Here is a 12435-nt window from a genome sequence, read left to right as displayed (position 1 = left end):
CTGCCGCAGCCCCTTTCCCTCTTAACGATTACATTTGTCACATCATGTCGTAAAATGAGTTATTAGGTCTTGGTCGCTGAAATAATCTTCCCATGTAATTGGTGCAAGTCTCTGCCCTGGCTCTCAAACAGAAATAGTAATTGGTTTTGTCTCTCTTGATGCTGTAGGTGTGCACAAATGCTTTGTCCAAGCGGTAACTCAGGTCCCATTACTGCACCACTGCACGTGGAACGTCTGTCTGGCCGAGCGGTGCCCGGCTGGGACACCAGCGCTCGCGTTCGGAGGGGCTGCAGAGCTCCAGGAGGGCAGATCCGGGTGATTGTGGACCGGAGACAACACATCCCCACCTGGGCTTGCTCCCCAGCAAGAACGAGATGTATTTAGAGACAAAAGAGTAATGGGACTTCAGGAAGGGGAAAAAGCTCAAGTGGCATCATGAGTATGTCTGTGGGTTTCCTGCCTCAGGTTTTGCTTAATCGTTTGGGTTTTTTTTCCCTCGTCCCTTGTATTCCCGTGGACCATTGCACCTGTGCTCTTGTTTGGCTGAGCAGTGCTGTATACTCCTGGCGCTTTGTTTTGCCTGCATCCCACAACCCAAAGTCTCTCTGGAATGTTCCTCAGCTATTTGCCTTGCAGTGCTTGGGCTCCCTGCTTTTGCAGGGCACTCTGGTATAAATCCCTCATCTGACACATATAATGGTCTGACTTTGATAGTAAGTTGGAGAATTCTTTCCTTGCATCTGTGTATCTTGTGTGCACATTTAGAAGACTACCAAAAATCCACAAAATCAGCCTTGATCATACTACTTGTTGTTACTTAAGCACAGAATGATCTCAATATTTAAATTATTTTTAAAACTAGTCCAAAAGATTAGAATATTTTCCATTTTTTTTTCAATCAATACATACAGGAAAAAGTAATTTTAAACTCAGTGAGGTTGTTTTTCTTAATTTCCACAGTGACCAAGTGTGCAGCGGTGTATGAGGGGTCTCTCACTGCATTTACACTGTGTATGAATGTGAGTGTTTATCAGCCTCTCCAGAGGGCATGGGCTGCACAGATGTCTCTTTCAGATTCCGTCTTCTACATCGATGAAAACACTGGAATTTCCCGGGGCTGCACGCTCGCAGGCACCGTGCTGACACTCACTGCTTTTTGCTGTCCAGAAGGGGTAAATCCACTTACACGCCTTGCTTCAGCTCGCTTCCGCGCAGGCTGCCTGCGTGTGCAAGCTTGTCATCGGTGGCTAAGTGTGAACTGCAAACATTTGTCTTGAAGAAGCGCTTCCAGAAAACAGAATGTTGGCAGCACCGTTGGGACCGGGCTCTCCAGCCCCTGGGTTCTCGGGAGCTGCCTGCGTGTGTGGAGCAGGTTTGGGTTCCGCAGCTGCAGGAGCAGCTGGCGCGCGGCGCCCCGGGCAGCGCTCTGGCCCTTCGGATGGTGCTCCTGAGGAACAGGCACGTCGGGCTCTGTGACGAGGGAGCCGCGGGACAGCGGTCCTCACAGCCAACCCATCGCACCGACCAGTTCATCCTTGCAAGAGTTTGAGAAAAGGGGTTGCCTCTGCTTGGTCTTTGAGCTGGTTGGAGTCACCTCTTCCAGGAAAATCCTGTGTAACCAACTGTGGCTGTTATGAAGTGTTGCTCCATAAATACCAGCCGCCTATGGCAAGCAGTCCAGAGCAAGTGTGGGACTCCTCTTACTTCTGCATTAACGTGAGATACTGAATGTTTTAGAAAGTGTTATATTCTGCAGCTTCGTTAGAAAGTAACGCTTGATCTTTCATGAAGGCCAGTACCATTTTAATGGAAAAATTCACAAGACGCAGGTGATGCTGTATAACTGCTCTTGAGACTGGAAGTACCCTGGTGTCTACCCCAGGAACGCTGCTGTCGTTCCACTGTGGGTTCGGGTATGTTGTGCGATCCCTGCTCACGCACCAGCATCGCCGTGGCACCTCTAAGACCTCGACCGCCAAATGGCTTGAATGTAAGTTTTGCTTTAATGCTCTCTTTCAAAAAAGTGGAGCAGCAGAACTTCACGAGCAGAGTAGCGAAACCACAATTTTAGCTGAAAGTAAACCAGCCTTGGTCTCATTTCCACAATGGTGCAGAACTGGAGAAGGGGGCCTGGGGATCTGTTTCCCATGCGTGTGGGCACCAAGGTTTTGAGTCCTACAGTTGAACTGGGCGGCTCGCAGGGGCCTGGTTAAAAATTTAACCCACAACTAACTGGGATGTCCGGAGACCTGTCCATTGGAATGCAGTGACCTGAACCATGGGGAGATGCGGCAAATAAGGCTAGTCCCTGCGGAGGAGGCTCGGAGCCGGGCTTGGAGAGCATACTGATGTGCTGTGCTGCAGATGCATGCTGAGTGTGTGATTTTCAGCGTTCAGTGCCTACATTGTTAGATAAGCGGATTAGAAAACATTGCATAAAGTGGCATTGCAGGGGGCTGTCTTTATACCTGCTACTTGCCTTGTTTTGCAAACGCTGATTTCACAGCAGAACCCATTCAGAGCTTGCGCTGAGATTGTTCACATGTATTGGCCTTTTTAAGAATCAAGGGGTCACAGTTTCAGATTCACTTAATTCTCAAAGCAGTGATATTTTTCTTTTGGGATCAGGGCTGGTGGCAGGCATGGGTTTTCTTTTTTAATCTAAACTCAGTTTACTCTTAAAGATAACTTTCTGGGGTGCACTGAGCTCCTAGCGTACTGGAAAACGGTTGGGTTCACATTCTCTACTTTGTGGTGGGTTAAGGAGCTCATGTAATTCCCACTCCTTAACTCTCTGAAGTTTCAGGTTTGCAAACGGAAACCATTTGTCTGAAGTTTATACACGTGAGTCCAGGCTTGTCAGGTCCACTTGCAAAGGCATAATGGGAAACTCGAGTTCAGGGGAAATATCTCTGGATCTTACTGGTCCCAAAGGAATTTGCCAGATGAGTCCGCAGTCCATACAGCTCTGTGAACGCACTTACTCCTCCTGTCCCGGCCAGGCGCGGAGCAGCTGAGGAGGTTGCTCGAGCTGCAGGACGAGAAGTCTCTTCCTTTGGAAGTTGTGGAGCTGCCGGAGCTGCCTGCCGAGCACCGGTGCTCCTGCAGTCGTGTTTTTCAGTGGCCCAACCTTTTCCATCCCAGGGGGTCACCGGTCCCGGACACGTCGCGGTTGGCAGGGTCTGGCACCGAGGGCCCAACGCAGCCGCTCCTCAGGGCCGTCCACGCTCTTCCCATGTTGGGCTTCTTCATTTGGCCTTCACAAAAGTCAGTGTTTTGAGCAATGGGGTTTGCTCTCCCCAGTTCTGTGTGCAATTTAGCAACAGACCAAAAATTAGGATAATTCATCGGGACAGTAGGGAATTAATTTAAATAAAATAATTTAATCTCTTATGTGGGCTGTCGGTTCTTGACTCCTTAGGCCTGCACTGAATTCCAGTTTCAGAGCTCTGACAAAGGATTTTGAACTTGGAGCATCTGTGGTTATTGCCCGTCACTGCGGTGTTCCTTGGCTGATGTCTGGCGGTGCTTTCTCCACGCTCTTGTCTGCAGGGACACGTGTGACAGTCGCCTGACCTGCTCCGCCAGCTCTGCCTGCAGCCTCGGCACCAGCGCCCGGTCCCAGGAGAACAACGGGCACGCGCAGAGCACCAGGTGGGACGAACAGCAGAAAGTCTTTGCCCTCGAGCAGGTCTGTGGTGTCTTCAGAGTGGACCTGGGACAAATGAGATCCCTTCGCCTCTTCTTTAGGTGACGTATTGTTGTGTGTGACACTTGCGTGTGCCCCGGATCAGCGCGTGCTGGGCTCTGGGGGCAGGTGGTTTCTGCAGGCTGCGGGGCTTGGGGAAAATGCTCATGGCATAGAGTCATAGAATATCTCGAGTTGGAAGGGACCCATAAGTCCCAGAGCTGGAAAATTACTGCTGTGCCCTATTCTAGGGGGCAACTCGGTGCTGCACGTCTTTGCAGCTGGCGTTTCCCCTCTCCCTCATCTGACGTGCCCCCTTCCCGCCGGGCCCCTCGTTGTCCTGGGCAGTAATCGCCGGCTGTCCCGGTCGTTTGTCCGCAGCGATGAGGCGTGCACCTGTGGACAGCTGGTTGTTGCGAGCAGGGAGAGCCAGTACAAGATCTTCCATTTTCACCACGGTGGCCTGGACAAACTGTCCGAGGTGTTCCAGCAATGGCAGTACTGCACAGAGACGCACCTCAAGGACCAGGTACCCGCGCACGGCTCATGCGGCAAAGAGGGTTTTTCCAGTGCATGTTTCACACGGAATGTTTTTAGCCGGGGAGGTGTGTTGGAGAAATGAAGCGGTGAGTTCGTGTCACTGCGTCAGGCAGAAAGCTGCAGTGTGTTGGGTGTTGCGTGGGACACAACTGCGAGTCGGACACGAGGTCTCTCTTGTGCTTTCTTATCCTCGTCCATTCCTGGTGTTCCTGTGCAATATGCAGGAAGATAATCCAGAAGACTTGCTCGGGTGGTTATTTTGCTGGCCCGGCCAGGTCAGCGCTGTGCTTTAGGCATGTGAGGCGGCTGGGAAATCTGCAGTGGTGGGTCTGAAATTCTGTCAGAGTCTTTCATCCATTTTGCGAAGCGTAGCACACTGCACTGGAAAATGTTTTGACAAGGCATCTTGCCATATTTTGTTCAATCTACATACAAATGTGATAAGAGCTCTTTAATTATCTGTTTAAGATACTGTATGTGCTTATTAGAAACAGTGATTTTTAAATTTCCATCCTTCCCACAGAGCCCCCTGCTGCTTTTCTTATTATGGTCGCATGGGCTCACTTTTTGCATTGAACAACCTTTGATTTTTAAATTAAATGTCAGCTGCAGTCTTGCACTGGGATCATGAGTGCCCTTAGAGAGCCTGGCAGTGCAGTTCCCTGCTCGCCTAACAGCAATCCCTTTGTATATGGCCAATCATATGTAATTTATTGCAGGCATTCCTGGCAGGGTGAAGTTTTGCTGTAAGCAGCATTAATTCAGTTTCAGGTCAGGGATAAGACTGGGGGAGGAACGGAAACCATTTTTTTTTAAGATGAAGCTGTTTTGTGGTACTCAGATTTTTAATTATTCTAATCACTCTGCTATTGTAATGGTTGGAATTAAAAAAAAACCCTCCCCAAGTGCAGCGCTTCGGTGCTTAATCCTATGTGAACCACACAAAAAGGTTTCCCTGCTCCAAAAATTGCTGCGTTTCATACTCTGCTGCTATCTCTGGCCGCTGCCTCCAGTTTTTTGTGGTTTTTTCCGCTGTTCAGCATCTTACTGATGAGAAAACATGTATGCAGTTCTCCATCCGCCGCCCCAAGCTGCCCTCCTCGGAAACCCACCCGGAGGAGAACACGTACAAGCGGCTGGACGTGTCGGGCTGGCTCCGTCACCTGAATCACAGCGGCCAGGTGGAGGAGGAGTACAAGCTGCAGAAGGTGGGAGCGCTGGCTGCTCACGTCCAGCCTTCCGTCCTGCCCTCTGAGCCCCCGGGGGAGCTGCAGGAGTTTGCTTTCATGCTGGGGGCAAGAACTGGGCGTTTGAGAGCGTAAAGACGGGCGTAGAGCGCTTGGCTGCAGGTGTTGCTGGGGCTGCGGATGGGTCTGCCACGGTTGAGCATCTCCCTGCCGGAGGAGGACGAGCTGTCCGGCTTCTGCTGCCTGGTGGGATTAGTAAACCCAAGTGTCCGCTGCTAGATGTGTTTGCAAAATGCAGTGTGAACAAATCAAAGAAAGAAAAATTGAGAGTGCTGTATGAAATAATGCAGGGCTTGCGGGGGAGCACTGGGTGCAGGTCCTGAGAGAGAAGTTTGCAGTGAAATGCAGTGTCTCCAAGATTGGGGATTAAGCCGTGACATGAGAACAACACGTTAATCATAGAGCCTCTCCAGGGGGGGTTATTGACATTGAAATGAGCCCGATTTGTGTCTGGTCTGGGAATAGAAGGCCAGCACTTTCCCTCTAAACATGTGCAAATTGCAGGAGCTTGAATCAAGGCGTCACTTGTCAGGAAAGAACTGCAAAGCCACCAAAGCATAGTAGTGGGCAGCTTCTTGTTGCTGTTTTTGGGAACGTTAAAACTGTACCAGTCGTAACTTTTGCTCCTTCTTCCAGGCCATTTTCTTTGGCGGGGTTGATATTTCCATCCGTGGGGAGGTGTGGCCCTTTCTGCTGCACTACTACAGCTACGAGTCCACCTCGGAAGAGAGGGAGGCCCTGAGGCTGCAGAAGAGGAAAGAATACTTTGAGATCCAGGAGAAAAGGTAAGGGACCGACCTCATCCTCCCTGCTCAGCTCTCCTTCGGCCTGACGTGGCAGCGATCCCGCTGGTGACGGACGGGTCTGTGCCTGCTGCTCCCCAGGAGAGGCTGGTTGGAGCAGAGAGGTGAGAGGGATGGTAAAGGGGTGGATGAGGCACAGCTCACACCAGAGAGCTCAAATACCGTCTTACTTGGCGCCTCGAAACAGGCTCGTCAGTACCACGTAGGGAAGCTTATTTCATCCGCAAGGCTACAGCGTAGCATGCTTGGCTTAGAACACTGAAGGTGAAAATGGGATCCTATGTTCCTTTATAAATATATCTGGATATAAAAATAGGGGAGAAGATGAGATATCTCATTCAAGGAAGTTATTACTGCAAGAGCAGTGTGTTGTATACTGGTTGTGGGTCTATTTAAGCTGGAGAGGGACAGCAGTGTTATTAATTAGTAGACAAAACAGCATGGTGAGTCCTGGTGTGCCACCCTCGAGGAGCAGTGGAGAACAGAGTCCGACTGCTTCGGAAGTGGAGTTTATCACAGAAAACTCGTCAACCCAGGAGGCTCCTAGTAATCCACTTGGACAGAAAAACTGCTGTTCTGGACAGACCTGCTTGTCTGTTTTTCAGGTGATGAGAAAACACTGTACAGGAATAGTTTTTCTCTGCAAACTCAAGCTGAAATAAGGCTTTTTGTTCCTTGTGGCAATCATATTCCTCTCTTGGCACGGTACTCCTGTTGCTGCTCAATTTTCAGGCTTTCGATGACTCCAGATGAACAGAAGGAGTTTTGGCGTAACGTGCAGTTCACAGTAGATAAGGACGTCGTGAGGACTGACCGCAGCAACCAGTTCTTTCGAGGGGAGGACAACCCAAATGTGGAGACTATGAGGTGAAGAGTCTGTTTCTGTCTCCCAGACAAGGTGTGTCCACCTCGGCACCGTGTGCACGGTGACTGGTGCCGGGCGATGCAAAAACACTTGGCCGGACTCAGCGTGTGCGGTGGGAGATGGGGCAGCAGGGACGGGGCTGCGCTCGGCTGGACGTGCCCCCTCCGGGTCTCACCTCTCCCCTGGCTTCTCTTCCCCAGGAGGATCCTGCTGAACTATGCAGTATTTAACCCAGCGATTGGATACTCCCAGGGCATGTCTGACCTGGTTGCCCCGCTCCTGGCAGAGATCCTAGACGAGTCGGATACTTTCTGGTGCTTCGTAGGATTGATGCAGAACACAATCTTCTTCAGCTCGCCCCGGGATGAGGACATGGAGAAGCAGCTGGTGAGGCTGGATGCTGAGTCCCCTCAGCCCTGGTGGGAGCTGCTCCCCTGCCCCTCAGACCAGAGAACGCCATAAAGCTGCGACCTGGGCTCTGGCATTCCAGCGTGCCGAATCACACTCCAAAGCCGCCGAATAGCCAGGGGATAAAATTGATCCTGGGTGATTTGGGCACTCCAGAGGCAGTTATAGCCAATAAACTGTCAGAGTAAAGTTACCTTGGCTGTGATAAAGGGTGCCGACAAAGGGCTTGCTTTGTCTTTGCTCTTCTCTCAGGCAGTGAAGACTCACTGGTTTGGTTTTGTCCTGATTCTGGGGCATTTGGTGTGAATGAGGCAGAGGAATTGATTGAGCTGCAGCCCTCTTCTTTGCGGATTTTTTCTTAATATTTTTAATAGATTTTTTAAATTGTCTCCAAATGAAAAGCCTTACAGATCTCACAGAGTTTCTTAAAATAAGGTGAGCTTGTTTAAAAATGGGAACTTTTTAGGTTTTAACATGAATGTCAGTTGTTTTCTGGATAAGATCCTGAAAAATGCATTCTAAACCTGAACAATCCTGCCTGGATCACGATGGCACCAATTTACAGTGGTAAAATTGTGGTGGAGACCCCACGGGAGGCTGCTGGTGAGGTGCCGTTAGTTAACGTACAGACTCATGCCCTGCAATGTGCCTGTATAGTCAGGCTTTCCAAAATCACTTCTATATTGCTCAGCCTCTGCCGAAATGAAATATGGCCAGAAATAGCTGTGTCCTTTCTTTTCTCTAGTTTTTAAGGCTCTAGCCACTTTCCTCAGCCTGGATCTCTCCCCTTCTTTCTTTTCACAATGTAGCTGTCATGGGATTTTTCCTTCCACCCTCAACCCTGCCTTGTGAAATAGCTGCCGAGGTCTGTGAGCTCTGGCCTGTGACGGCGGATCCAGGCGTGCTCCTGACTGTGCTGGAATAAATGCACCGCAAAGCCAGAGCTTTAGCGAGAGGAGAGAGCCGTGGGCAGCTTTGCGGGACCCGGCAGGGGCTGGAGGCTTCCCGGGGTGGGCGAGGGTGACGCGAGTCCTTGTGCCCGGGGCGGCTCAGCCCAGCGCGTCTTTTCCAGATGTACCTGCGAGAGCTGCTCCGGCTCATGCACCCGCGCTTCTACCAGCACCTTTCCTCCTTGGGAGAGGACGGCCTGCAGATGCTTTTCTGTCACCGTTGGATCCTCCTCTGCTTTAAACGTGAATTTCCAGAGGCCGAGGCTTTGCGCATGTGGGAAGCGTGCTGGGCTCACTATCAGGTGAGAGAGCTGGCGATGGGCACCGCGCACGGGGCAGCGGCACGGCCTTTCCCAACCCTCACCGTCCCAGCAAGCGTTGCAGAATTTCCATAAAGGCTCTCAGTAGCAAAGTGTCCAAAATAAGTAATTATCCGTAATTATCGAAGAGGTTTATCTATGCAGCAGGAGGATGGAGGCCTGCCTCTCCTTCTTGAGGATGTCTGGGCTTCAAAAGGAGTCTTTTTCAGAGAGTGCTGAACAGTCCATTCTGAAGTTCCGATTTCTCTTACACGGCTGGAAGATGCCTTCCCAAAAATCACTAGTCTGTTTGAAGGCTGTGGTGCAAACCCTGCTGCCGCGCTGTAAAGGGAAGAGACGTGGACTCAGCTGTGGTTCAGAATTCACCAACAGCTCACGTTCTGTGAAGCACTAGGCAAATCTGGAAGGAGCGAAAGATCTCCCTGAGGACACGCTTGTGGAGGGCAGGAGGTTGAGTCAGACCTGTGCCTCCACCTGCTGTGCTCCAGCCCCTGCTTTCTCCTTGCAGACTGACTATTTCCACCTCTTTATCTGCGCGGCCATCGTGGTGATCTATGGGGACGACGTCATTGAACAGCAGCTGGCCACGGACCAGATGCTGCTGCATTTCGGCAACCTGGCCATGCACATGAACGGAGAGCTGGTACTCAGGAAGGTAAGCGCCCGTGTGCTGATGTGCGCTGAGCCTCAGGTCCGAGACATGACTCAGAGCGTTGAGAAAATCAGGGACTGATGCTCCATCCTCCGCACCTCCTGTATCCTGCGCGTGTCCAGAGCCTGAGAGGGCAGGATGCTGCTGTTGGCCTGGAAACAAGTTTTGCAGAAACAAGAGGTGGCTGTAGCGGTGTGGGTGGGATCACCCTGCACGCTCGGGGAATGCAGACAGAGCTGTCGGTCTTCGTGCCCCAGTCCCCTGCTCTCCGTGTCCGTCCTCTGCGGAGGAGTGACTGACTCTGTCTCTCTCCTCTCCAGGCGCGGAGTCTGCTCTATCAGTTCCACCTCCTGCCCCGCATCCCCTGCAGCCTGCACGACCTGTGTGAGCTGTGTGGGACGGGAATGTGGGACAGCGGCTTCATCCCCGCCGTGGAGTGCTCTGGCCATCACCCCGAGTCCGAGAGCTGCCCGTACGGGGGGCTGGCGGAACCGTCTGCTCCTCAACCAGGAAGCGAAGGCAAGAGAGGCTTGAAAACACGGGACGTCTTTGCTTTCCGAAAATAGCTGTGGAGGAACAGGGTGTGACGGCGGAAGACGGAAGGGCAGGAAGGATGTGCATAGGAAAAAATGCTCAAGACAAAAATGGAGAGAGAGCTTGTCAAGACTCCTGAGAAGACTGAATGGTGGAGATTGGGCGAGGAATGAAATCCCTCTACGGGTAAAGCAAATTCCGGTGCGCTGGTGCTGGAACCAGAACAAAATGCATCGAACCAGGAACAGTGTTTCCACACGTTCGGATTTGATTTTGTTAGAAATACGAAGCTTTTCTAGGTCTTAACAAGGACTTTTTATTCTGCCTCTGGGATTGGACTGGTTAGCAACCAGAACTTTGTTACTTGAGAAATGGGGACACTGAAGAGAGCCAAGGACAACCAGCAGCGTGTGGGTCGGGTGGAAGGGCAGAGCTGTGACCAGACCTCTCTGCGATGTCCCCGCATCCAGCACGTACCACACACGTGCGCCCTCTGCTTCGGCCAAAACCTGCAGCTTAGAGGCTTCTCTCTAGAGCCATAACGACCATTTTAATTATAATCTGCCAAAAATAACACTACAGACTATTGGGATTGCAGGGAAGGTGTCTGCTTCGTTGGCGATGAAGAACTGGTCACCTAAAGGTCTTGTCTCTCGCCTTTTCATTTTTTATGTGGTAAACTGGCTGCCATGATTTTTTTTTCCATTTGTACAAAGTGTACAGCCGCAGGTCTTTAAGCACTGCTTTTCTGCAGTCAGGGTATTTCCTGGACACCTTTCAAAGTTTGCTTCTTCATGACATTACAGCAAAGCTGTTTTCTTTATGCTGACAACTGTAGACTTTAGACATTTGTTCATGGAAATCTGTTGTTCCCATTATGTTTCCCAGTGCGTTTCCTGTGGCTCTTCTCAATTACCGAATATTCACGGTCCTGGCCGGCCGTTGCCGTAGGCTGTGGCGCACGTGGGCTTCAGGCTCTTCAGGTGAGGCCAGTAGCGCACCTTTCCCCATCCCGAAGTGAAAATGAAACTGGGCTTGTTGCAGACATTTTTGCTGCGCTCTGTCTCCAAGGAAGGTTTCCTCTGAAGTATTTTTGAAAGGACAGCATGTTTCTCCTCTTGTCTTCTACAAAATTCGCCAACTAGAAGTGGAGCTGGGGCCTTGAGCACAGCCGTGTTGCCGAATGTCCGTACCAAATCCAGGGGCATCCAAAGGTGCGTCCTGAGCCAGCATTTGTGCCAAACAGAGCCGGGGAATAGTTTCCTTGTAGGAATGGAGGAGATGAGCTGAGCGGCTGCGCCGGCTTTGCTGTGTCGCTGTGCATGGCGCGCGAGTCTCGCAGCCTCTCCGGGTTGTCCTGCTCGCTCTCACTCCAGCCACGGCACTGCTCTTACACAGCCCTGTCCTGCCCCTGGGCGGGGGAAAGGCCGCGCTCACTTTGCAGGTTTCTTTGTCCTTTTAGCAGCACATGTGCAAACCCCTCTGTCCTCGTGCTGCAGCAGTGCTGGCACCTGGTCAGCAAATTTATCTGAAAATCTTTCTGCGAGGCCTTCCCCACAGCCCGTTCTGGAGCGCTGTGTCCAGCAGCTGCTGGGAGGTGAGGCTGGCGACTGGGATGCGCCGTGTGAAAGCAGCACAGACCGAGCGCTCGCTGCCTTCTGGTGGGGGAGAAAACTCGACCCTATGCAGGCACCACACCGAAGACTGGCTGCTGCGCGGCAGAAGGACGGTTTGGCTCCTGATTTGTGTGCCTTTAATTCAGCAGACGAAAACCTTCCCCTGGGCGAGAGCGGTGGTGAATCCTCCTGCCGTATCGCACAGCTCCGAACCACCCGGCTTCGAGGCCCCGGCGCTGCCGGTGCGTGCGGGGGTTCGGACGTCACACCTCGTGTGAGGGCTGCTGCCGGCTTTGCTGTGCAGCACGGAGTTTTGCGGTGTTTCAGTGAACAATAAAAGTTTGTGTGAGGCGTTTGCGTGGTACGTTGCTGTACAGTCTGGCTGCTGTACCGTATGGCCAGGGAACAGCACTTGGCTGGCCGCTGTCCCCGCAGGTTGGGCCGCTCTTTTGCAGCCGTACGAGGAGGCGTGTTGGGTGCTGGGTCTGCGTTTCTGTCCCCGGGTTCCGCTGACTTCAGCCTGGGGACACGCGGCAGCTCTCGATGTGTTCATCGGGATGCAAGCTCTAAGTGACGGTGGCTGAATTAGGGTCAGAAGAAACACACGTCAGAAAATGCCAGAAGCATCTTCCCCCTAGCAGCTCGGTGGCAGCGGGCAGGCGCCAGCTCCCCGTGGGGACAGCAGGAGCCAGCGCTGCCACCTGCCTGGTGCCGGCCGGGCATTGCTGCGAGGCCACGGTCCCCCCGCGGCACAGCTCCAGTACCGCTCCAGCTCCAGCACCAGTGCAGCTCCGGCACCGGTGTGGCTCCAG

General features: G+C 52.2%; 1 protein-coding gene across 3 annotated transcripts in view; it reads left to right on the top strand.

Annotated features, from left to right (window-relative positions):
- Positions 1–11987, top strand: part of TBC1D16 (TBC1 domain family member 16) — a 28750-nt gene extending 16763 nt beyond the window's left edge. For 2 of the 3 annotated variants that reach the window (XM_065647565.1, XM_065647566.1), the window contains exons 4-12: positions 3553–3750; positions 4070–4217; positions 5269–5436; positions 6112–6260; positions 7011–7145; positions 7344–7530; positions 8624–8803; positions 9330–9476; positions 9794–11987. In XM_065647565.1, the coding sequence (XP_065503637.1) occupies positions 3553–3750; positions 4070–4217; positions 5269–5436; positions 6112–6260; positions 7011–7145; positions 7344–7530; positions 8624–8803; positions 9330–9476; positions 9794–10039 (1558 nt within the window). In that variant the 3' untranslated portion in view covers positions 10040–11987. The remainder of the gene's footprint in view (positions 1–3552; positions 3751–4069; positions 4218–5268; positions 5437–6111; positions 6261–7010; positions 7146–7343; positions 7531–8623; positions 8804–9329; positions 9477–9793) is intronic. The other variant, XM_065647567.1, reaches the window with a different exon arrangement.
- Positions 11988–12435: the final 448 nt, after the last annotated feature.

The sequence above is a fragment of the Caloenas nicobarica genome, chromosome 18 (genome assembly GCF_036013445.1).
Source record: "Caloenas nicobarica isolate bCalNic1 chromosome 18, bCalNic1.hap1, whole genome shotgun sequence".
Classification (NCBI taxonomy): Eukaryota; Metazoa; Chordata; class Aves; order Columbiformes; family Columbidae; genus Caloenas; species Caloenas nicobarica.
Note: the sequence above shows the minus strand (reverse complement) of the source record. Positions and strands in the feature narration are given on the sequence as shown.